The sequence below is a fragment of the Camelus bactrianus genome, chromosome 2, assembly GCF_048773025.1.
Source record: "Camelus bactrianus isolate YW-2024 breed Bactrian camel chromosome 2, ASM4877302v1, whole genome shotgun sequence".
Classification (NCBI taxonomy): Eukaryota; Metazoa; Chordata; class Mammalia; order Artiodactyla; family Camelidae; genus Camelus; species Camelus bactrianus.
The window spans coordinates 100,493,250-100,520,024 of record NC_133540.1 but is presented as its reverse complement, the minus strand read 5'-3'; the positions used below and the strand labels follow the sequence as shown (position 1 = coordinate 100,520,024).

The 26,775-nt window shown below is 42.9% G+C and overlaps 1 protein-coding gene and 1 long non-coding RNA gene across 7 annotated transcripts in view; one reads left to right on the top strand and one right to left on the bottom strand.

Moving 5' to 3' along the window:
* Positions 1-14,528, bottom strand: part of USP46 (ubiquitin specific peptidase 46) — a 60,579-nt gene extending 46,051 nt beyond the window's left edge. For all 5 annotated transcript variants that reach the window (XM_074348041.1, XM_074348044.1, XM_074348061.1 and 2 more), the window contains exon 1: positions 14,102-14,528. In XM_074348041.1, the coding sequence (XP_074204142.1) occupies positions 14,102-14,137 (36 nt within the window). In that variant the 5' untranslated portion in view covers positions 14,138-14,528. The remainder of the gene's footprint in view (positions 1-14,101) is intronic.
* On the top strand, positions 14,528-24,885 carry LOC141574195 (uncharacterized). 2 transcript variants are annotated; one of them, XR_012500948.1, is made up of 2 exons: positions 14,528-15,118; positions 15,753-24,885. It is a non-coding gene; the product is annotated as an uncharacterized LOC141574195 (long non-coding RNA). The 2 variants fall into 2 exon arrangements; XR_012500945.1 differs by having other exon boundaries at positions 15,750-24,885.
* Positions 24,886-26,775: the final 1,890 nt, after the last annotated feature.

The following is a 26,775-nucleotide window of genomic DNA, read 5'->3' as shown; positions in this document are numbered from 1 at the left end:
GAACACACGTGTCCTTTTTTGTAAAATCACCACAGAATACTGCAACCTGTTTAATGAAAATGTAACACTGAGGTTGGGAGTCAGGAGAAACTTGAGATGTAGTCAAGAAGTGGATTTTTTTTCCCCAAAATGGTTTCAGGCTGTGAATCTTTAGCCAAATAGAAAAAGAAAATAATATTGTTTAAGACAGAAAGAGAAAACAACATCAAAAAGTAGAAACGAGTTCTGAGGAGTAAACCATTTTACTCCTAACAGTGGAATAATGTGCACTCTTACTTCCCTAATTTCTAAATTTTGGGGTAGATACTGACATATATATAAAACAAACAAACAAACAATGGACCAGAGAGAAAGAACCTACCAGAAGTATACAGAACAAAATATGCTAATGCACTGATACAATTCATCTCTCAGTGTGGGGGTTACTTTGGAGGGGTGAGTGGGAAGAAGAGCTGTGAATTCCATCAGGGGAAGAACTGCCGTTGTTTTCTTACCCAAAGAAAGCTGTAAAATTATCTGTGTGCCTCTACAGAGACAGAAGTGCAGCCTGCAATTCTGAGCCTCTTGGTTCAGAAGGAGTGCATCCAGTTCTCTGACTCCCCAGAGCCATCCCCTCTACCTCTCCACCTCCTCCTCAGCATTGGCTTTAATGGCAACGTCTTCAATGTCAAAGCTACCATCCCAGCCCCGGACCCTTCCCTCTCGCAGAATCCTGTATCTCACTTCACATAACTTACCACAATTTGTAATAACATACTTTTGGGGGGGCTATTTAACATCTGTCTTCCCACTGGACCACAGGTTGGCAAATGTCAATCCATGGGTCAAATGTGGCCCATCAACTGCTGTTGTAAATAAAGTTTTATTGGAACACTGCCACGATCATTCATTTACTTATTGCTGCTACTTTCAAATACAACAGTAGAGTAGTTGTGACAGAGACACTGCAGCCCACAAAGCCTAAAATATTTACCGTCAAGCCCTTTACCAACAAACATGCCAACCCCTACACTAGACCATAAACTCTATGAGGACAGGGGTTACGTCTGATTCGGTTCCCAGGACCTTGCAGAACATCTGGCCTATAAAAGGCACTTACTAAATTTGCTGGTTAAATAAACTTGGTAAGCAGGGTAAACAGTACATGCCACTCGTTGTTCAGAGCACCTCACGTCTCTGTGTTCACTGAACCTTGTCCACTAACCACGGCAGTTCCACTCATGCAGGAACGGAGGGACCTGCTCAAGCCCACTCAGCCAGTAAAGGCGGTGCCGGGACTCAACTCCCAGGCCACTCGGTTCCAGAGTGTGAGCTCCTGACCACAGTTAAGAAAGATCGTCTCTTCTTTCACATTTCTAGTAATTCCTTAGCTGCAGATGTAGGGACTGGGCAGAGGGTCACGTCTGTTTCTGAGCATACCCTCTTGGGCTGTTGGCTGTCACACAGCACCTAACCAGGTGTGCACAGTACCCAGAGGGGCTACAATGCCGCCCATCCTGCTCAGAGAGCAGACAGGCCACGTGGTCCCACCAAGCAACACTAAGCGACATTCTCCCTCCAAATGTCACTCAGACTCACTCGCCCCATTTCACAGGTGAGGGAAATGAGGTGGTTAAATGACTTGCCAAGGTTAGTATGAGGCACAGGTCAGCTGTGAAGCCAGGATCTTAATCCCATCACACTACAAACACAACTCCTGTGCTCACAGTGCTCCTCTGCCTCCATTTCCCCTCCCGGCTTCCATGAGGAGCCAGGCATCCACAGGAAGGTAGTTAAAGGGCAGTTTCATTCTGCACCATGACAGCATAACAGTTCCACACCTTCTACGATCCCGAGTAGGGAAAAATAACTGGAAAAAAACCTCAACATGACGTCACTTAAAAACCATAACAGAAGCAAAGACGTCTGCTACTGAAGAAAGGCGACCTGGGGATACATCATGATCCCAAGTCCTCACAGAAGGGACAGTAAAGAGCAGCTAGAGACTCTGGCTTGTAAAACAACTCTCCACCTGTCTAGAGACAGCATAACAAAATCCCCAGGCAAAGACAAAATTTCAACTCGAACATTGAACAAAGAAAACTGGGTCTGGGTCTGTCCTCCAGCTGAAAATGAAGGAGGATATGTTCACCCAGTCACTGAATTCAGTGAACTTGAGGTAAGAACCCCATTCCCAACCCAATGTCTGCAAAGTCACCAAGATGCCTCCTCGACTATGAAGTCTCTTAAGCTCCTACTTTACCCAGAGGTACCCTTCCTATTACTTCCCCGGAAGGCAGCACCGGTGGCATGGGATCCTGGCAAAGCCCCAGGTCAAAGAAGCCAACTCTGCAAATTTAACTAATAGAGTACTTCCAAGTACTTTCTTCACAACTCTCTAGTTCAACTAGAGAGCTCAAGGTCTTCATCAGTGAAAAATCAGGACACCAGTATCCCCACCTCACAGGGTGGAATCCCTACCCTTGCATCAGTATTGCACATCAGAGCTATGCTGCTCTAATGTAACGAAAACATTCTGCAACATACTGATTAGGAAACATAAAATATAAAATTCCATGCTCTCTTCTTCCATCCCCAAACAGGGTGGCAATGGGAGAAAAGAGAGCGAGCAAGGGATCTTTACTGCAGTATGACACAAAGCGTTCACACTGCCATGAGCGAAGTCCAGAAACTGAAAACATGTATAATGAATGGACAGAGTAATTTTGTATCTGTCAAGTTTAGTCATAAAAACGGGGTTTGTGTTTTATGTATCTTTGGGATTTCTATTCCATTTTGCAATTAATTTTTCATTGCATTTTACAAAAGTATCAGTCTGTGACAGATTGAAAATAAAAATAAAACTGGTCCTTCCCCACAGACTTTGAAAATAATTGCCAACAGCAAAGCAGTTAAATGAAACTGAGCTTGTTTTCTGAAATGTGTGAATAGCTGCTCAAGCTCACTCCTAATCTGAGAAATACAAACTAAAAATAAACGAACACACCATTTTTTCCCTCTACTGGCAAAGATCAAAAGGTTTTTGGATAGCACCCCACTTTGGCAAGGCTGAGGGCAACAAGAGTCACACATATTGATAGTGGAAGGCAATGTGGCAAAAACCCATCTATGTAATACATGCAAATCCACTCCTAGGAAGTCAGCTGATAGATATACTCCCACATATACCAAATGATGTATGGACAAAGGTGTTCCCTGCAGGCTTGTTTGTAAAAACCGAAGACTGGAAAACTACCTTCATGCCCATCAGCAGGAGGCTGGTTAAGTGAATTCAATACTTGCAGGCAATTGACTACTCTGCAGCCATCAAAAAAAAAAAAAAAAAAAAAGAGGATGCCCTTTACACACTAGCATGGATTCACTTCCAATATACAAAAAGCAAAGGTCAGATCAGGAATGATCAGCATATGCTACAAGCATGACGTGTGTTTTAAAAAACTCGGAGAGAAATATTAGCATATTTGTTTGTATATACATAAGATACCTCTGAATGGAAGCTGAAGAAACTGTAAATACTGATGGATGCCAGAGACAAGAACTGGGTATATTTGCAACATATGTCTTTTTGTACAATCTAAAAGTTCTACCAGATGAACTCATAGGACTTTTTCAAAAACTTTAAAATTTTTTTAAAAGAAAGAAACTGAGTGTAGCTACTCGTATGTTTCTGTTAGGAACACCTAACTGTGTACACCATGTAACACAAAAGGGTTTGTTGTATGCTTATCAGATGACTGAAAATCTTTCACTACATGAAGTGCCCTCATTACTAGGAAAGGAAAAACACTGTATCCTGACTGATGATTACAAAGGCTTTGCCACACACCATCAGCCCTGTGTCTTCCAGCAAGATCTCAGTCGGAAATCACAGTTTCTTCCTCCTTTTGTCTGCTCCACATGCTTCCCCTCCCTAGTCTTGCCTCTGATTGGAAACCATATTGAGTTCACAACATACTAGCTCATCTCTTTCTCAGCACCGCTCACCAGAAGTCACAGTTCTTAACACCTTACAGACCCAAAAAGACCTAACTCACCTGCCCAATGTCACGAAAGCTACAAAGCGGCAGGGTCAGGACTGGAAGCTGGGACCTGGGATCTGGGGTTCAGGGCTCTTTCTGCTACATCCTTTGGACTCCTTTGCTAGTGGGAAGGAAGGGGGCACTAGAAGAAAACAGCAATTAAATGGCCAGGCATTGGGCTAAGCACTAGACAGAAATGATTCCACTAATGTCCCACAGCACCCCAGGGAGGGAAGTTCTCTCATCACCCACGTGCTATGGATAAGAAGCAGTCTCTGAGAGTCTGGATGACGGCGTGCTCTCACACCCACCCAACAGTGCTGTGGAAACTCCAACCAAATCCCATCCACGTGCTCACCTGCCTCCAGAAGAAGCTCGCCAGCCTGCAATCTGCCAACCAGGTAAACCATAAAGAACCTCTTATCTGAGCCAACATCTCCCACACTATGGACCAGGAATCCTCGAGGGAAGGGAGATAATCTTAGGTGGCATGAGTATGAACATTTTTAACTTTGGCAATTATGCTTTTGATATGTATTAGAAAAGCATATAACTAGCTCATCAAACCCATTCCTTCACAGATGTCTCCGCACAGAACGAGGCCAAATTAAAAGAAGCTGGACAGATTTAAGGACAACTACTAAATAAATAAGTTTGGGTGGTTCTGAGATACAATGAAAACCATGGAGGTCAACAGGCTGACATTTGAGAATCACTGGGCTAAGCAAGCAGATCCAGTCCGTGGTGTTCCTCTAGAGGGAGAGAAACTTGGGGACACCTCAGCATCCAAGGCACATTAGTTCTGAATGTTGCTTTATATGTATTCATTTTTCATCTGCCCTCCCCTCTCCATACCACACGGCCTCTGCAGGACAAAGTCAGCAGAGCATCCTGAAACCCTGTACTTAAAGGGCAGTGTCCTGTGGCAGCTTAACCTGGATAGCACTAATTACACCTACAGTAGATCAACTGGTACCGAATAATTATTTTGAGCACTGCCTCCTACTCCGCCTCACTCTGAGTTTCTGACTTGGAGAGCTGACTGGGAGAAAGCTGTGAACCTCTCTCTAGCCCTGCATACCCCAGAGACAGTGAGCAGCACTCCCCCCGCCCCAATCTCCCAGCATCTGCAGTCAGAATGACACCATCTGGTGAATTTCGCCTCTGCTCTTGCCCAGCCTCCTTCCCCAATCCTACTCCTCCCCAAACGCCCACTAAATGTAGACAGCAGGTCAAAATGAAAGAATTCCTTCATCTTCTGCAATACCAGCCCAATGGCTCTGTGCTTTGAGTAAACCAAAGGAAAATGTTCAACACTAAAAGATAATTTTGAAAATATGCAAGAGGGCATCACAGCTCACAAACTGCTTCAGTAGGCACGGCAGCCTTTGATCCTCCCAAAAACACGAGGAGGAGGGTATTTCATCACGTCTTTTTGTGTTGTAAAAAGATGGGGAAACAGGTTCTGAGATTTAGCAAGCAGGATTTCAAACCCCAAACTCCTCCACTTTGATCCGTAAGTAAGAAAAAAATTGTTTTCTTTTTCTTCTTAGGGCTGTGATACTCTAACTGTGCACCCCAAACCAGGAGCATCTGGTCACCGGAGAGCTCGCTAGAAATGCAAAAGCTCAGCCCCACTCCTGACCTCTTAAATCAGAATCTGCATTTTAACAAGATCCCCAGGTAATTCCTGCGGACAGTAACATTTGAGGAGCACTGCTTTGCTGCAAGGCAATCCCCCCGCTCTACCACACTACAGCTCTCCTTTCATGTACCCAGTCATTACATACTGTACGCCTACCACACGTGTGCTAGGTGCTGTGCTGAATGCTGGGAAATCAACAGTGGGTAAGAGAACATAGCTCCTGCCCTCGTGGAGTCTAACACAGAGGTTTTTCAACCCTGGATGCTCATCAGAATCAACTATGGCACTAAAAAAGGTGGGGGGGGGAGCCTAAAACCCACCCCAACCTACCTACACCTCCACACAGTCAGAAACAGCTTCAAGTCCTAGAAGCTGTGACTCAGAAGAGCTCCAATTCATGCAGCTACCTTGGAGAGCAATTCGACAATATCTAGGGAAGCTGCAGTGGGCATATCTCAGGGCAGCGTTTCCCCTTCCAGGACGATAATCCTGGAGAAATGGAGGCACGTGGGCAAGGAAGACAGGAATGCTCACTGCAGCACTGTTTCCAGACAGAATATTTTGGAAACTATCCAATTGTTCCCAAATAAGGACAAGGATAAGTAAACCGTGGTTCAGTCAAAGAACACTGTTAAGGAGTCATTAGAATGAATAAATAAATAGATGGATATGTGTCAACATATTCTCGAGTCTAACTGTTGAGTGGAAAAGATAGTTGCAAAAAGCCACATATTTTTACACACACACACACACACACACACACACACACACACACGCACTGATAGACTGCTATGGATTCATAAATATGAAGTACACAGACATGCCTGGTAAACACGTACCATCTTCAGGAAAATAGATAGTTCTAGGAGGAGAGGAGAGGGACAGGGGTGGTTAAGGATTTTTTTTAAGGTAGTATCTCTAAAAAGAGATCCTAGCCAAGGACGATTAAATTATGTCTGTTAAATCCGAAAGGCTGGCATTTGGGGATATAAGATACATTAAATTACATTCTTTTTTTTTCATACTTTTTTGGGTGTTAATAATGTTTCATGATTTAATTTTTTTAAAATTTCTTTCAAAAGCTTCAAGGAGAATGTGATTTACAGCCAGGGTTGGAAACCCCTGTTCTAGGAGCATAAAGTAATAAAACTCTAGCAATTTAATATCAGGAAATATATCTACAAAACAGCAATGATCTATAGCTCTTGCAGTTAAATTACTACCTTAAATAGTCTTACATAGAATTTTAAAAACTTTCACGTGGCAGATAATTTCTATAAGGTATATATATATATTTTTTTTTAGGAGACTGAGGTTATTACCAAAGGAAAGCAATATTTCTCAAAGTGGGACCCTCACCTGCAGCAGAAGGAAGGCGTGAGAAGGGAAGGGAGTACTTGTTACAATGCAGATTCCACATTCCCAGCCTTAGACTGAATCAAAATCCCTGGGGGCAGAAACCCAGGGTCTGAATTTTTAATAAAATAATGCACCTGAGGGCACAATTCTTTGGTACACTAAAGAAATGACTCAAGTATAACATATTTTAAGTTGTTGTTAATCATATTTTTAAAACCATACGTGTCTATGTTCAAGAAGGTGACATTCGTCATACTCTGAAAATTAAAATAAAGCACAAGGCATGTTTTCTAAATATTTGAGGTCGTAATTCCACAAGGACGTTCAAGTAGATCCTGATAAAAGCTGGCTTCCGGCATAGTATATCTAACCCAGAGACAAAGAAATGTATTTTAGGAAGAATGTAACTTCGCATTGCCTTTCTTAAAATAACTTCAAAAAGCGACTGGGTAAACAGGAAAACTCCACCGGTCCAGCCCTGCTACTGTCCTCACCGGAAGGGGCCCCAGACACGATACTCACCACAGCCAAATTCAATTAAACAAAGCAGGAGTGATGTCACTTGAGCTGAGACCTGGCTAGCACAGCAACAGATCCCAAATTTCCTCTCAATACTCAAGCTATCATCTAGACTCCAATCTATAATCCTTTTGCTGCAAGTTTTCCACCATCTTATTATCACATCCTCAGCTTCTACCTTCAGTTCCATCCTTATCTTTCTTGAGTTTCTCTCTGGTCTCCCTGATGCTCCCCTTCATCCGTTTCCCTGTGCAGACAAAACCAACACTGCAATCCAGACTTGCAAGCCTTAGAAAACTGCTCCGGAGCCCCTGGATTAAAAACAACCTAGCACAATGAACACATGAAAAGATGTTCAGCCTCACTAGTAAACAAGAAATGGCACATTTTACACCACAAAGATCCCATCTCATGCCCATCAGACTGGCAAAGTATCAAGTCTAACAGTACTGAGTGTCTGCAAGCATGTGGAGTAACTGGAACTCCCAAAGGCTGCTGGCTGGAAGGCAAACGGGCACAGCTGCTTTGGAGAGCAATCCAGCAACATGTTAGAGTCAAAGATGCCCATTTCGTTTGACCCAGCAATCTCCCCTCTTGGTATGGACCACAGAGGAAAACTAAACATATGCACAGGGAGACAAGTTCAAAACTGTCCCGACACGCATGCAACACTATAAACCCAACGATAAAATGAATAGACAAATTGTAGCATACTCATGTGATGGAATATTACACAACCAGCTAAAATAACTTAGAATTACATGTGTTTACATGGATAAATCTCAAAGTCATAATTTAAACAAAAGCAAACTGAAAAGCAGTGGTTCAGTATTACAAGAGCGTGTTTAAAACATAAGGAAGCAATACTATATCTGGTTCATGAATACATACGTATCTAGTTAAAGTATAAAAACATGTGAAAAACACCAAATTCAGAAAAGCGGTCACTGTCTGGAGGGAAGGGGGATGAAATGGGGAAGCGCTTGCTTGTATTTGTAATATTGTATTCCTTCACGGGGTGATAGATCCTGGGTGTTCATCCTATCAGTCTCCTTATTTTTCTGTATGCCTGACATTGATCACCACCTAGAAAAAGCCCCAAGTCTGAGCTACTTTAAAGCATTTGAGGGTTCTGAAAAAGGAATCAGAACTTGATGGACAGGTGGAAGGTTGGACCTCTGAGTGGAGAGCTTAGAGAACCAACAGGTCTCCCGCACACTCTTAGACCTCTCCACAGCAAATCGTTATTCTCAGAATTGTAAAATTCCAGGTAGCAGACTTGTGCAAAAATTCTAAGTCAGAATCCCTGAGCAGAAACATTCCAAAAAGCCTTTAGTGCCAGGGTTGGTTGCTGATATAGAATTTATCTGCCTTAAGAAAAGTTTATCCTTGTTCATTTTGGGGTGGCTGTTCTCTTTAAAGATCAGCAAGGCCTTTCAAACCCTTAGCCTAGCATTTAGTTTCACCACAACTGAAGGTTTACTATAAGAAGTTGCATTAAAAATATTTATGCCAGAAAAGTTAACTAGACTAAAAGACACCACCTTTTATAACTCTTCCAGTCAATCTGCTTTGGGCTGACTCCGGGGGAGGCTAGAGATAAAACCACCAAGAGACAGATACCCTCCTGATGCTACCATAGAATTAAACACCATCATAAAACCTCAACTCATTCAAACGAACTAGACAGCCCAGGGTAGAAGGGCAGAAAAGACATGGGAAATAGAGAATTTTCTCTTAATTGCTAAAGAAAATCAAAACTGAAAATTACTTTCAATTACAACCCAAACAGACCAAAATTCCACATTAGTGAAAAATAAATAAATAGGTTTTACTGTTTGGGTGAACTGGAACACATTAAGTTGACATCCAGAAAATGGTATCACAATCTTTAATTCTAACTAAATATTGGCATTCAGCTTTGTTTTCCCCTACGATTCCAAAAAAAAACAGAGAAGACTCTGTAGACCTAATTGTCAGGTCCTGACCCAACACAAACTCCTCCATATTAGATCTGAGAGGCCAGAAGAACAGAATTTTCTTTAAATATTAACCCACCCCACTTCAAGCTGCAATTTCTAAATCTGACAACTATCAGAGTAGAAGCTCACACATGACTTTAACCACTCTGAGCTAATACATTAGACTCAGCTTACAGTCTCCAATTACCTTTTTTTTTTTTTTTTTAATGGAGGTACAGGGGATAGAAGCCAGGATCTTGTGCATGCTAAGACCCTGAGCTATTACTACCCCCCTCAATTATCTCTGACAATGGGAAGCAGGAGTAACAGTAATGAGGAAGAGACAAGATATCTCTTCCCCCAAATTTTGAGATTTACATATTTTTAAATAATTAAAAATTTTCTTCCAACTAGTCTCAAAATACTTGCCTCAAATAAGTAATTGACTTACCAATATAAAATGACCACTATAAAAATCCCCTAGCTTTGCTACAAATTTTTTACTAATTTTACTTTCCCTTCATATCAAGGCGACTTCATCTGCTTACAAGAATTCAAATCTGGCACTCACAACAGTGCCCAATAATATCCTGGATGCTGAAATGCTAATATCTGGTAAATACAGCTCCATTTTAAACAAAGTAGCTAGGTACTCAAGTAAAGACTCTAAGAAATACTACTAAGATGCTTTTGACAACCAAAAATACATATATCAGCTTTACAAGTTGAGGGAAAAACTAAGGGCCCAAGAAATACAACAATTTATCCAGAGGCACCATTAGATTCATGCTTAGCTGGAGAGACACTGAAAGGCAGATTCCAGTTCCAGATTACATTGACTATCATAATGTCCTCATATAAAATTAAAAAACAGTCAATTGTGGGTCAAATGTAAATTATATTAAAGAAAGGCCCTGCTATGTTCATCAGTCTTTCTACTATACTGCTTCTGAGATTTTGTTCAACCTTTATCCATGTGGATATCACACTGTATTGAAATTATTTCATCTTCACCAATGTTATATGCCCACAAGATAAGAAACCACTGAGCTCCTTGGGAATAGGGACTCATCTCATTCAGTTAAGCACCACTAACATGGATGTCCTCAACAGATGGTCATTTCTGAGAACAAAAATGTAAGCTATTTGACACATGGCATTTCTTCCATGGCACATCTTACAGCAGTATTAACAAATGAAATTAAGATTTGATGATTTAGGCCATGTTGCATCAGTACAAGTCACATTTCTAGAAGGCACATTTGATTTCTCCTAACAAATGCTTCCTCTTTAGAAAATTCCAAGGCTCTTCAAGCATTAAATTTACCCCCAAAAAACCTTCCATTTGTAGGGCCATTAAAAATATGTAGTAAGTTAAGTCCATTAGTCTGGACAAAAGTCAGAGGATTATCAACAAGGAACATTTTCTCATGCTTGGTAGCAGGCAGCTAGTACATTTTTAAAATTACAACACACCAGCCAAACAAGCTTTACTATCTCTGAACCAGATACACTGTGTGGCTAAGCTGACAAGCCCAAAGCAAGTTGATCAAGAATCACTATGGCAGGAATTCACATGAACTGAAATTAAAACAAATGGGAACTCGCATTAAACTGCCAATGGACAATAAAACTTTAGTGAGGTAGGAGACAAGTGGAGGGATGTGAATGTTTTCCAAGACCCCTATGTCTAAAACTGGCACAAGAAGTGTGGGGGAAAGAAAAGGTTTTATTTCTCAATCACACTAAGGATTTGCTACAAGGTTTTTTCCTGCTTTGCTGGGTCCTTTCTTGCCTGCTGGACTAAACAAATCCACTTCTCAATGTTAGGTCTTGGTTTGTACAAGCCTCACCTAGAAGGATATCTTTTAACACTCTCTCTGGACACACAGCAGCCTGTTTAAAATATGTCAAGTGACCTGCTTAAAAAAATGCAATTGCTACTTGCTCCTACTACTACTACTCAAACCAGCTGGGACCAAAAGGAGTCAGGCATGAGAAGGATCAGTTAAGAGTCCCAAAGACAAACTAAACGGTGAAGGGAGACCCACAGAAGACCTACCTGGAAACAATTCATCATCGAGTGAAAAATCTAAAGAGGAAACCAATGAAAATGTATCTCTGATCAAGTGAAAAGACAGCAGTCTCCTCATCACCGAGCCTCCTCTGCAGGAAGTCAGATTGGGAGGGACCAGGATGACCTGAGCAGCCTTTTATAAGGGGTGGGGTTAAGGATTCCCACCTCAGCCTTTGTATACTGCAGTCACCTTGGTTTGCATAAATGAACATGTGGGTTTATATGAGTGACTGCTTCCATCAGGTCCAAGCAGACATTATCACCACTGTTTTTTAAGCAACTGACACAATAATGAGAAAGATGTGCTGATAACAGCTGACACTCAACAAGTACTTGCTACCGACAAGGCTCAGTAACATTTAATACCACAGTCTCATGAGGTAGGAACCATTATCAACCTCATTTTTAGGTAAGTTAGAGAGAGAGCAACTTGTTCAAGGACAAAAAGCTAGTTGTGTTAGAAACAGGACATTGAACCCAGGAAATCTGACTTACGAGCCCAAATTCTTCATCACTTACTCCAGACACAGGGTCCACAGAGAAAGGTAAAACTCCCTACTTAAGAATTATCAGTTCCTCACCTCACCAGGGTGATGATCCTAAATTTGGTGCCTTTTTAGGGAATCCACATGAGGTGTCAACTCTCCAGATACAGTATTGGCCCGCTCCTCTCATGTTCTCCCTGCAGCTCGCCTCCCTGGCTGAGTTTTACTGGAAACAGGTTGTGACATTCTGCTCAGGTGTGCCAAGAAGCCCCAGCTGCACTGAGGGCAAAAAAAAAAAAAAAAAAAAAAAAAAAAGCTGGAGGCTGGCTCTGTCTTGGGACATGCTAGCTCTCAAGTTTCCAGCCTGCTTCAGTACAGAGAGGGGTCACCACACACAAGCAGGACGGGAACACCACCAATGGCTTCTCCACCCTGTAAGCCTGAGGCCACCCCAGCAGGCACGAAAGAGCTGCTCTGGTTTCACAGTTCCCCTCAGGAGCTGGTCTTAGCGACACAGAAACCAAGAAAGGTATCACCTTTTCACTGCACCAAGCAACATTAATGCCACTCGACAGGCAGAAGCAGGAGACCTGTCTCTGCGTGGAGAAGGAAGGGAGGAAATGGCAACACGCCAGGAGTCACCCACCACATCTAACTGGTCCTGCGCCAGTACCTTTGCAGCGATCGCCCTGGGAAGGCCCAGCATTTGCTCTGCCGATCGCAGCAGTAGCTACATCCAACAGCGCTGAAAACTGAAGCCAGCACCAGTGGGTCTTGATTCCACCCCTGAGCGAACACATGGCTCCTTAATGCTCCTTTGCCGTGTGTTAATCTTGCAACAGAATGTGGGACAGAAGAATTTAAAAGCTGTGTGATGGGAGGAGGGCAGCCAGATCACCTTACTCCCAGGCTTCTCAATCAAGCCTCCTCAGATTCCCTTTAGGGGTGTGTATTATTAGTTTCAAGGGAGGTTCTCCCCAAACTGGCATTAAAAGAGCATGTGTTCCATCCAGCTGTGGGGAGGGGAGACGACGGTGGGGAGACCCTGGAGAGCCAACGCAAAGCACACGCTCATCCTGCACAGGAGGGCAATGCCTCCTTACTCCAGGGTGCAAGCTATGCTCCCCAAAGCTCTGACGAGTGGGGGGTGCCAGCAGGGTGACCAGGGCTGGAAGCTGTTCCTGCAGAAACTGAAAAGGAAGGGAAAGCACTGGGAGAAAACCCGAGTTAAAGTGACCACCACGTCATGAACCCAGTCTTCATTGGAGCGCAGCGATGTCCCCTTGCTGGGTCCACGCCCAGCAGCCCGCGCAGGGTCTACAGTGAATCAGGCAGGATAACCCTGGAGATATCCTCCTAGCCCGCAAACGGCCCCACCCCTAGGGCCTCTAAATGTTACTGCCAGATAACCTTGTCCCCCTTTCACAGATGGGAAAACTGAGGCATCCAAAGCAAATGGCCATGCTTTCTCAAACCAGGCAGAAGTTCACTTCCCTAACCACAATTTAGCACTTTTTTTTTTAACAGCTTTATCACATTTCAAATTTCTCCATATACACCGATTGCTCTGCAAAGTGAATTTTAAATGCAGTTTAAAGAGTGAACTCAAAATGAGATGACGGCAGCCAGGGAGTCCGGCAGGGCTTTATCCACCGCAAGGACAGGATGGGTGCCCCTCCACCCCCAGCTTCTCCTCCAACCTGGTCCCCCGGGACGTCCGGGTTCGGCCTGCCCCCTCCCCCCAAGACGCTTCCACCGCAACCTGAGGGCGGAAGCGCAGCGGCGCGGCCCGGGGACCGGAGGGCAGGCTCCTCGGTCCCGGGGCCGAGAGGGAGGCGGGGGGCTCCGGGCCCCTCCCTCGGCCGCTCCCGGGGCCGCGACCAGCCCGCCCAGCCCAGGGGCCCGGAACTTCTCGCGGCCCCGCCGCCCCCTCGCCCCCACACTCCCCCAGCCCACGCGGGCGTGCGGATCGGGTTTCCCTTTCTTCGCCTCGCCGCGGCTGGGGCGCGACCCCCGAGGCGGCGGCGGCCACTCACCATATTACAGATGGAGGCGATGTTTCGGACAGTCATTAGTCTAAAGGTTACAGCGATCCCGCACCGCCATCTTTATAAGGTGAAAACAGGACCAGCCATAGTGGAGCGCTCGCGGGGAGGCCGGGCGCGGCGGCGGCGGCGGCGGGGAGGCGGCCTGGGGTCCGGCTTTCAGTTTGGCTGGGAGAGGGAGGCCGGGAGGGAGGAGAGGAGGCGGGGAGGGCGGGGAAGGCGGGAGGCGGGAGGGAGAGCGGAGGGGCGGGGAGTGGCGGAGCGGGGGAGCCTGGGCCGCGGCCGGCGGCGCCGGGAGGAGGGGCGGCCCGAGCGCCGCGTGCAACCCGCGCCCCGAGCGCTCCCGCCGTGCGCCCGGCCCCGACCCGGCCCCGACCCGGCCCGGGCCCCTGCGGCTCCTCCTCCCTCGTCCGCCCGTCCGCCCGCCACTCCGGGTCGGCCTTTTTATTTCTTTTTCTTTTTTCTTTTTATTTCCTGCTTCACTCTGGCTGGAATGCGCGGCCAGGCCCTCGCTCGCGCGGCTGCGGCAGGTCCCCCAGGCGGACCCCGACCCGCCGGCTGCCTCCTCCGCCCTCCGGCCCGGGGGAAGCAGGGACAGCGCCCGCGTGAGGCGCCGGCCGGCGGAAGGGGCAGTACTTCTGGCCGCCAGCGGGCTGGGCAACCGGGCACGTCGCCGCGGAGAGGCCGCCAGGGACAAGGGGCCGCTTTCTGTCTCCACTTGTTCTTTCCTGCTGCGCGTCCCCCAGCAGCCCCGGGTTTTTATGTTTTAGCGAATGGAGAAGGCAAGGGGCAGGGGTGACAACGTCCAACTTGTCGTTTCTCCTCGGGGCTCCAGCCAGATGGCACCGGCGGGGACCCAAGAAGTAAACGGGGTCAGGACACGGGCGTGTAGAGAGCCCTCGCCAGCAGCGGGCCTGATGCCTGGTCCAGGGCGCCAGGAGGGGACAGGAATCCGGGTCTGGGCGGAGGCCAGCCACGGCGCGTTCGGACAATTTGTGACATTAGCAGGTACAAAGGAGAAGTCTCGGTTCTGGGCAAGGACTAGGGACGGTCCAGGGAGCGATATGAATCTGCAAAGGACGGAAACCAAACTACCCCCTATCTTCAAGAAAAACATACCTCTCTCAGGGACATCCACCTTCTCTAGGTTTTGAGAAGGGTCCTTGTATTGGCTTATACACATTTTCTGCAAAAAAAAAAAAAAAAAAAAAAAAGCGTGGTTTCTGACTCAAAGCTCAAGTCTACACCACTTAGCAGATCTGTTCCTATGAAGTGGAGGAGCCCATTTCCAAAGGTGTGAAACAATTTTCATGCAAGGTTGCAATTCAGTGCTTTCAACGGAGAAGTTGTACAGGTGAAAGGCGTGATAATTCTTAAACCAAAATATTTTACAATTGAATTAGAGGAGAAATTAATCTAATTGAAGATAGCTTTTAGCCCGCTTCCTGTCCTCCGTTACTTATTTGGTGTTATGCACCTAAGGTTTGAGAACCGCTGATTACTAGTATCCCTAGGACCTGGGGTGAAAACGGCTAAACGACTAAAGTTTCGTTGGGGTCATCTTGATTGTGTATTTCAGTGGATTTAAGGAGTAAATTCCTGCTTATATTAAGTCATTCCACCTACGTCTTATTTCCAGCAGATCCTGATGATGACAATGACGATGATGATGATGATGATGATAGCTCACTTTGATTTCTTACCAGTGTCAGTCATGATGTTCTTTACTTCCATGATCTTCAGCACCACCGTGACCATCAGGTAATCAATGCTATTATAATCACCTTTTGTCAATTAGTAAAATGAGGCTTAGGGTATCAAGTATCCTACCTCAGTTGTGTTACCCACATGTTACAAATGAAGCCAGTGTGCTAACCTAGCTGAGCACCTTGGGAAAGAAGACAAGCAAAACACCCAACCTATGACCAGTTGGGTAACTGATACCTAGGAAGGTGTATAGACTTGAGGAAAGCCACAAAACAAGTTCAGGAGCAACCTCAAAGCTAGAACTGAGACCTTGGGACTCAGTTTCACAGACATTCCCCTGTAAAAGGCTTAATCCAAAGCCTTAAATGGTGTGGAAATTGTATACCATAATAGAGTTCAGTATTTCTGCCAACATTGGCACGATGAATCACAAAGTCCACAGGATTGAAAACACCATTGACACAATGAACATTGAATATCATCTGACTACTGAGTGCTTTGTCAACAAGTTAAACGGATCCTTTGCATGCCTGTTAACAGCCTGTGGCCTAAAACTGAAGTGTTCGATATAGACAGACATCCAGATTGAAACTCAGGCAGTGAATTACACACACAACAAATCAATTGAACACAGCAGCTCTTGTCAGACTCAATGAATAATTAAATACATTTTTACACTACTACAAGGTTGGTATTCATAGGTCTAAATTGGAAAGGCATCAGTTAAAGAAGAATAATTGTAACCCCAGCCTTGTTCAGGGAGGAAACATTGTTTGGAGTTAATAAGAGGTAAAATGATGAAAATGTTGACAAGCTAGTGAAAGAACTTTGAGGAAAAGTGTTTCGCATATAGGGGCCAGCTGGTATGAAGGTATAGAGTTAGAACTGGGAAAAGTAAGCAAATGGAAAGACGGAACATAGGCTAGCACTAAACAGATGGAGGCACATGATCCAGGCCTGGCCAATGAGAGAACGTCATGGCCCAGCCACGGTGATTGGTTCAGCTAGGAAGATGTAATATAAGCTGAGCCAATAAGAGTCAGCTCTGGGTCTTCCGGGAAAGAAGCACCCCTCTTCTTGAGTTGAGCCGATGTGACAAAATGTAGAGCTGCCATCTTTCCACTGCCTGAGAATGAAGAAAAATGAAGCTAAGAAATGTAAAAAAGATCCTAACAACGTCATTTATCCTGTTGCCGCCAGATCTGTATCCTGGACTCTTCAGCAACTCGAGGTGGTAAAGTCCTTGTTTTCTTTGGCAGTTCAAATTGGGTGTCTGCTACTCACAACTGAAACAATTCTAATACACCATTGTCTCCCTGTGCCCCAAATTCATTAATTCATTCTGAATTCATGATGTTTTCTTTTGCTCTCTTCTCTACCCGCTAAACAGATCTTTCTAGGTCTTCCTTCTCCAGATCGGCCTTCTCCATGTTGCCTTCCAAGATTGCTTCCCACCACCACTAATGATATATATCCAGGTGGTTCCTTTCTAGCCCTTCTGTTGTTACCAGTTTTGTGTTGGCACCCCTCCTGCTTCCCCTCTTTGCTTAGTTAACACCGCTCAGCCTTCAGATGACCTGAGACAAGATGGGATGCCTTTATCATATATTCTTACAGCACCATGGATCTTCCCTTTGTGGACCTTATATTTGTAAATATGGCTATGCCGTACGTACAGCACACAGCATGGAGGTAGTAGAGGGGTGGTTAAAAAATGAATCCTGCATCCAGACTGTCTGGGCTAGCTGTATCATCTTGGGTAAGTGCCTTCACTTCTCTGTGCCAAAGTTTCTGTATCTATAAAATGAAGATGAGGCCCCCTCACAGATTGTGATGGTGTTAGTTTACGTAGAGTGCTAAAAATATGCCTAGCACATGCTAACCACCACCAAAGTGATCGCTGCTATTATTATTGTGCATGTGATTGTTTGATTAATGTCTGTTCCCCAGCCCTTCATTAGATGTAAAATGAGACAGAGGTCTGTTTTTGCTCACCATTTTACACCTAAGAAAGACAGTGCCTTGTCTGTAAGAGCAGCCAAGAAACCAAATATTAAATATTTGGTTAATTGCCTCTCTCCGAGTATCCCAGAAGCTTCTGGAGGGAAGGAACTTTGTCTTGGGCATTTAAAAAATCTCATCCAGCCTCAGGCACTGTGCCTGGCACATTCATTCCTTTCCTTTTATCCTCATTGCCAAATAGGTTACTGCAGCTCATTTGAGATGCAAAAGCTAGTAAACATTTGACTGTCTGGGGGGAAAAACACTTTCCTGGATGTAGGTGGAAGTTTAAAATCAGACTGGTTTCTGAGGATTATATTTCAGTTCTTGAGGAACTTTATGACAGCCTTTTTTCCTTTTTCATCTTGTGTCGAACAAATATTTATTAAAGACATACTTTGATAAATGCCAGATGCTGTGTGAGGCACTGGTGACCCTAGGATAAAAGAAGGCAGTCACAGCCCTTGCCCAGCTCCATTTCTAATGCGGTGTTCATTGGCGTTGTTTATGAATGTCTTCACCCCTTTCTGCATGCAGTTAGTATAAAATAAGGATAAGCTGATTTTGGAGTGAGTTCCTGCTGTAAGGAAACAGCATCGAAAATCATGAGTGCATTTATGGGTGGTTAGAATTCCCTAAGTCTTCGGAACATTTGGCGTATTTTGAAGTGTCAATTGAAATGCCATTGAAGGACTTTTCAGCTAGGTTGGAACATGATTAGATTTTATTTGCTAATACATTTTGATTCACTGAAAGATTACTCCAGCTGGCTGCTGTCTAGGGGAGGCCAGTTAGAAATCTGTGGAGAGAGAGTCGCAGAGTTGTCAGTATCCCAGGAATAGGTACAGAGTAGCAGTGGAAAAGGGAGAAGTAGACAGATTGTAGACTTTTTTGGATGTAGGTAGCTGAATTTGGTGATTGACTGGGATGAGGGACAAGGCTGAGTCAATGATGAATCTCAAGTTTCTGACCAGAGTGAAAGGGAATGTCATTGTCTACTCTAGGGAATGCTGACGGAGAAGGTGTAGGTGTAGGTGGTTGGGAGGAAGTGTGCTTGGTTTCAGAGGTGCTGAGTCGGTGATAACCATGAAACACCTGCAGAGTTACATCAGGTACCAGTCTGGTGCTCAGAAGAGAGGTCTGGACTGGAGGTAAATCTAAGAGTAATTAATATATAAGATAACAGAGGACACATGGTTATGGATGAAATTGCCTAGGGAGGGTTTTGCCAAGGAGTTTTGCCTGAGACAAAGGGGTAGTTAGGAAGAGCTCCACCGTGCAAGGATCAGGCAGAGGAAGGGGACCCAAAGAAAACTACTGCAGTGCTTCTAAAGTGGTAGAAGAAAAGCAAACACGTATCCAGCATTGCAAATGCCAGAGTATTTCAGGATGGAAAGGGGTGGTCAAAAGTATCAAATACAGCTAAGAAATTAAAGAAGATAAATAATCATAGTAACAATGTTCAGTTCTTCAGCATGACTTTAAAATGCATTTAATCCTTCTAACAATCCTTTGAGGAAGGCACCATTACAAACCCTATTTTAAAGAAGAGAAAACTGAGGCTCAGAGAATTTCAGTAACTTGCCTGGGTTCATTTAAGCATTATTTCACCAGAGCCTGTTACTCAAGAGTTATTTGAATTCTGTCAAGGGCAGTTTGCATGGAATGGTTTAGATATTGGATAATCCATAATGGGATGGATTAATAAATGAGAGGGAGGTGAGAAAAGAGACTGAAGACATGTGGCTTTCAAGGGAAGGAGAGAAAGGGTAGTAGACAATGGAAGAGCTCAAAGTTACCTTCACGGAGTGGAGCTCTGCCTTTTTTGCAGAGACCTCCCAAATCCGGCTCTGCCCCATCTCCTCTTACCTTTAAATCAAGTACGGCACTCTCCCTTCCTGCTTCCAGGCCTGCAGCCTTCACACCCCTCCCCTCCTCAACTGATTACTGTCCCTTCTATTTCAAGTCCACTCCTCAAAACTCAGTTCAGACCTCATTCCCAGAGGAAGTCTTTTTAGTCTCATCTTCCTTGGTAGGTTTTTATCAAGGGTCACTTTTGACATTTCTTTAGAAGCCTAAGATGCCTGGCACAATGCTAGGTGCACACAGGAGGCTCTCAGATAATTAACAGGTAATTAATTACTTACCTGCAACACTTGGCTCACTTTTTACTTACCATCCTGCTTTCCTGGGGGTTTTCTCTTTCCTCCAAGTTCTGATCTGGGTTATATAGAATTTACAGCCCTCATGGGTATGGGGAGGGCAGGATTTAGTTGGTAAGTGTGTGGAGAGGAGGTTGGAGCAAATGAACTTCCCTCATTTAGAAATGAAACTTTCTAGGAGAGATCTCAGCAGCTTAAGGGAGGCAAAGGAATCAGTGGAAGGGTTTGGTCATTTTATTTGTCCTTTTTTATCATGATTATTAGTACATTTATCATCAAAACGCGAGGAGCTAGTGAACCTAGAAATGAGGCTTAATGGAGTGCCCTTATTAGAAGGCAGGGGTAGGGGGGCAGATTGAGGGCCCAAGAGCTTTGGAAAGGAAGAAGTCCATCCGTTGGGTTGAGGGAATTAACATGAGATGCTCCCATTTTCTTAGTGGACAGGAATGGAAGCTCCATCACTCCCGAGGGGTTTGGACTGTTTTGTTTACTGCCGCATCCTCAGAATAGTAAGGCACATAGAAGGCACTTAATACATTTGTTGAATGAGTGGTTGAAAGAGGGTAAGATTGAAAGAGCTCTAAGTACGGACTCTCTGGAGTAAGTGAATAGTTGTTCTAATAGCCTAATCGGATTTAGAACAGGCTGTCTTTGGGGGTATTTACATTCCTTTCATGTCCATAAACACTAACCACAATAAAGGAAAGATGTATGCCTTCTCGCCAGATTATGCTCTGGTGTGCTTCCAGCCCAGGTGTCATCACTTCTGTAGCTTTGAAAACCTCCCTACCACCACTGCCACCTGGTGGGAGGGCAGGGATTCACAAGTGGCACCTAGAATGAGACTTCCCTCAGGGGGGCTCACCTTTAATTCTCCTTCTTGGCCCTGCCCTTCTAGAAAGCTAACAACCATGCGGTTCATTGAAAACAAGATAAGGCTGTCCTGAACACTCTCACTGTACAGCTTTGTCCCCAGTCAGGGGTTAGTGTTCTGCTCTTGCATTTCTTCTCAGAAAATAGGGTCAGGCAGCCAGACTAAGGGTGACACTGATCAGACCACAGGAGCAGATCCTACTTCTGACTGTGGTGCCCTGTACCTTATAAAGCTTCACACGTATATGGGTCATCGCCTGCTGTCACCAGTGGCCAAAAAGGTGGGTTGTGAGGCGCTGACAGTTCTGAGTGCTGTACACACTCATTTGATAAGCCTTTCAAGATCCCCAGGAACTAGGTAAATGGATTCAAAAGTTCCAAGAGTAAATTGAGTCACACAATTATCAAATGATTTATGTTGTCTCTGGTTCAATTGGAACCTTTGAAACAATGACACTGTAGATGCTTCCATTTTAAGCACACAATGCTCATTGTTGTTTAGGCTTTATTTTTAAATAAAAGGACAATTCAAGGTAGCTTATCTTCCTTTTAGCAGGGTGGTAATTATGAGAGATTTAGTTGGAGTCACTATTATGAAATAATGTTTCAGCAACAGTTATTTATTACTGATTCCTATTGGTTATTACAACTTTAAGAGAGCTCTTGTTATTAGCTCAGAGCATGAGCACAAAGCTTGAAATTTTTGTATGTTTTTAATGCTTTTAATTAAAACAAACATTCAGAATAATTAAAAATGTTTTTTTTATTGAAATATGGTCACTTTACAATCTGTCAATTTCTGCTGTACTTCATAGTGTTTCAGTCATACATATACATACGTATGTCCATTTTCATCTTCTTTTTCATTGTAGGTTACTACAAGATATTGAATGCAGTTCCCTGTCCTATACAGAAGAAACTTGTTTATCTATTTTATATATAGTAGTTAGTATCTGCAAATTTCGAGCTCGCAAATTATCCCCTTCCACCCCCTGTCTCCCCTGGTAACCATAAGTTTGTTTTCTATGTCTGTGAGTTTGTTTCTATTTTGTAAATAAGTTCATTTGTGTCCTTTTTTTTTTTTTTAAGATATGACATATGAGTGATATCATATGGTATTTTTCTTTCTCTTTCTGGTTGATTTCACTTAGGATGATGATCTTCATGTCCATCTATGTTGCTGCAAATGGCATTATTTTACTCTTTTTATGGCTGAGTAGTATTTTGTTGTATAAATATACCACAACTTCTTTTTTCAGTCATCTGTTGGACATTTTAGGTTGTTTTCATGTCTTGGCTATTGTAAATAGTGCTGCTGTGAACATCGGGGTGTACATATGTTTTCAAATTAAGAGTTCCCTCTGGATATATGCCCAGAAGTGGGATTGTTGGATCATATGGTAAGTCTATTTTAAGTTTTTTGAGGAATCTCCATATTGTTTTCCATAATGGCCACACCAAACTACATTCCCACCAACAGTGTAGGAGGGTTCCCTTTTCTCCACACCCTCTCCAGCATTTATCATTTGTGGACTTTTGAATGATGGCCATTCTGACCAGTGTGAGGTGATAGCTCGTTGTACTTTGGATTTGCATTTCTCTGATAATTAGCAATACTGAACATTTTTTTTACGTGCCTGTTGGCCATTTGTATGTCTTCATTGGAGAATTGCCTGTTTAGTTCTTCTGCCTGTTATTGTCGTCATTAAATTGTATCAGCTATTTATATATTCTGGAGATTAAGCCCTTGTCAGTCACATCATTTGCAAATATTTTCTTCTAGTCTGTAGGTTGTCATTTTCCTTTGCTTATGGTTTCCCTTGCTGTGCAAAAGCTTGTAAGTTTAATAAGGCCTCATTTGTTTATTTTTGCTTTTATTCCTACTGCCTGGGTAGACTGCCCTAGGAGAACATTGCTAAGATTGATGTCAGAAAATGTTTTGCCTATGTTTTCTTCTAGCAGGTTTATACTGTCTTGTCTTATGTTTAAGTCTTTAAGCCATTTTGAGTTTATTTTTGTGTATAGTGTGAGGGAGTGTTCTAAGTGCATTGATTTACATGCAGCTGCCCAGTTTTCCCAGCACCACCTGCTGAAGAGACTGCCCTTTCTCCATTGTGTATTCTTGCCTCCTTTATGAAAGATTAATTGACCAAAAGTCTGTGGGTTTATTTGTGGGCTCTCTATTCTGTTCCACTGATCCATATGTCTGTTTTTGTGTCAATTCCATGCTGTTCTGATTACTATAGCTCTGTAGTATTGTCTGAAGTCTGAGAGGGTTATTCCTCCAGCTTCATTCTTTTTCTTCAGGATTGCTTTGGCAATTCTGGGTCTTTTGTGATTTCATATAAATTTTAGGATTTTTTTTTTAGTTCTGTGAAAAATGTCCTGGGTAATTTGATAGGGATCTTATTAAATCTGTAGATTGCTTTGGGTAATATGGCCATTTTAACAATGTTAATTCTTCCAATCTAAGAGCATGGGTTATCTTTCCATTTCTTTAAATCATCTTTAATTTCCTTAATCCATGTTTTGTTCTCCACATATAAGTCTTTCACCTCTTGGTCAGATTTACTCCTAAGTATTTTTTTTAATGCAATTTTAAAAGGGATTATTTCTTTACTTTCCTTTTCTGATATTTCATTGTTAGTATAAAGAAATGCAACTGATTTCTGTATGTTAATCTTGTATCCTGCTACCTTGCTGAATTCTTTTATCAGCCCTGGTAGTTTTTATATGGAGCCTTTAGGGTTTTCTATATATGGTATCATGTCATCTGCATATAGTGACAATTTTCCCTTTTCTCTTCCAATTTGGATCCCTTTTATGTCTTGTCTGATTGCTGTGGCTAGGACTTCCAATACTATGCTGAATAGAAGTGATAAGAGTGGGCATCCTGGTCTTGTTCCAGATTTTATGGGGAAGGCTTTCAGTCTTTCACCGTTGTGTATTATGTTGGCTGTGGGTTTGTTATAAATAGCTTTTATTATGTTGAGATATGTTCCCTCTATACCCACTTTGGTAAGAGTTTTATCATAAATGGGTGTTGAATTTTATCACATGCTTTTTCTGCATCGATTGAGATGATTGTGTGGTTTTTGTCCTTTCTCTTGTTGATGTGGTGTATCACGCTGATTGATTTGTGTATGTTGAACCGTCCTTGTGTCCCTGGAATGAATCCAACTTGATCATAATATATATCTTTATTGTCTCTTTTTATGTGTTGTTGGATTCTGTTTGCTAATATTTTGTTGAGGATTTTCCATCTATGTTTATCAACAATATTGGCCTATAATTTTCTTTTTTGATAGTGTCTTTATATGGTTTTGATATTAGAGTGACGGTGGCTTCGCAGAATGAATTTTGGGAGTATTCCCTCCTCTTCAATCTTTTGGAAAAGTTTGAGAAGGATTTGTATGAGTTTTTCTTTGTATGTTTGGTAGAATTCCCCAGTGAAGCCACCTGGTCCTGGACTTTTGTCTGCAGGGAAGTTTTTTATTTCTGATCCTGTTTTACTTCCTAGTAATGGGTCTGTTCAAATTATCTATTTCTTCTTGATTCAATTTTGGTGGACTGTATGTTTCTAGGAACTTTGTCCATTTCTTCTGGGTTGTCCAATTTGTTGCCATATAGTTGTTCATAGTATCTCTTATGGGTTTTGTATTTATGTGATGTTGGTTGTTAATTTTTTTTAATGGAAACACTGGGGATTGAACCCAGGATCTTGTGCATGCTAAGCATGCACTCTACCACTGAGCAATACCCTCCCCCTGAGAATATTTAATTTTAATTAAAACATACATACATGCATAAATCTTAAGTGAATTGTCACAGAACAGGCACACCTGTACAGCCACCACCCAGGTAGAGAAATAATAGAACTTTACTGCCATCACTGAAGTTCTCCCTCATGCTTCTCCCAATCAGTGTCCTCTCTCCCCCCAAGGGTAACCTCTCTTCTGACTTCTAAAACCATAGCTTAGTTTTGCCTAGGTTCTTTTTGTGTCTACATAAATAAAATCATGCAGCCTGTAACTCTTTTTCCTCCTGGCTTCTTTTGCTCAATATTATGTTTATGAGATTCAGCCATGTTGCTCAGAAAAGCTGTAGCTCATTAGTTTTTGTTGCTATATAGTGTTCCATTGTATGCAGACATCACAGTTTATATACAAATTCAACACTGACGGATATTTGACTCATTTCTAGGTTATTACCAGAAATTCTTCTGTGAATGTTATTGTATGTGTCCTTTGGTAAACACATGCACACATTTCTGTTGGGTATACACTTAGGTGTAAGTTGCTGGGTCATAGGGTATGCATGTGTTCAACTTGGACCAGTAATGCCAAACCTGTTTTTAAAGTGGTCATACTAACTTACATTTGCACTAGCAGCATCAGAGCTCTCCTTGCTTCACATCCTCCCTACAGTTAGTATTATCAGGCTTTTTAACTTCAGCCATTTTGGTGACTGTATATATATATATCCATATATATTTGTATTTCATTGTGGTGTTGAAGTACTGTATTTTAATTAACAACTAATTAAGTTTCCTTTTATAGCGGAACAGAGAGAACCATATATAACTTCATAATGCTCTTTAAAATATTTTTGATACTGAGTCCACATCATCCTATTTCCTTTTAGACCCATCTCATGAGCAGTCTATGTCCCAACTAACATAAAACCAATAACATAGACATGTGAACCATCTAGCAAACAGAAGGATTCATCAAATGTCTCCTCAAAACAAAGAAAGATAGAGAAATGAATAGTCAACAACTGTAAGCAACAACAGAAAAACAACCAGCTTTTAAAAAACGAAGGGTAAACTATAGAATAATTGAGTCTTACAGTTAGATTCATCTAATTCAACCAACTTGGAACCAGGAGAGGTTAAATAATTAAGACCCATACCAACTGTAAGCAAAGCCAGAACTAGAATTCTAGTCCATACACCCCTAGTCTTTTATAGGATACCCAAAATTTTACTCAATGTACTTTCTTAAGTCTAAAATTTCTCTTTAAACTCAATTTAATTTCCCAAAGTATGGATTAATTTTGTAAGTGCACTTAGTTAACCATGAGAGAACCCTGTGTCCACATGTTGTAATTATAGAGCTGTGTTTTCTCTCTGACTAATTAGAAGACAACTTGACACTGAAATCCAATCCCAACAGAACATGCTATCCAGCTGTCACTCTTCAGAAAGACAAAAGTCTGTCTCAATTCTCACTACTTTCTTTGCCAGCAAGTCAGGGCTTAGAGTTTTATAAAGCAATCCATATAAATATTCAACTCTGTCTTTCTCTGAGGACTCAAGGGGTCGGGGCACTAGTTCTGTAATGCGATAGCTTCCTTATAGGAAGATGTCACCGTTGACCCACAATCAGTAGACCGTGGACTTTGAGTTATGGCTCTTCACTCATCCATACACATTCATCCAGAGCTTCTAGATGACAAATGACACACAACTGCAAATGTCTAGCCTCTGGCTACTGACGAAAATGTAACTAATTTATCCCTAGAAGGTTCATGGTTTGAGTCTCTGCTAACAGCATCAGAAAACCAGCTACAGACTCTCTCACCATCTTGGTCTGAGAAATAATAAGTTCTCCACTATTTCACTGTGATATTAATTTAAGGTACTGTATCCCCTAAAATCAAAAGCCCCAAAGTGATGGCCCACAGACATATTTAGTTTAACCATCATGGTGTTTGAAGTCTATTTGAATTAATGCCAACATCTGAAATCTAGAGAGTTCACATAAAAATTCAGATGATCAGAATTATCTCTTGAAATATCAGAAACTCTTGTCATTCGAGGACCTCATTCCTGGTAACAGCCAGGAGAAGCTGACTGGGATGGCCGCCTTCAGTGGGAACGTGTCTCCCTAATTCATCAGTCTCCTATCTAGGCCTCTT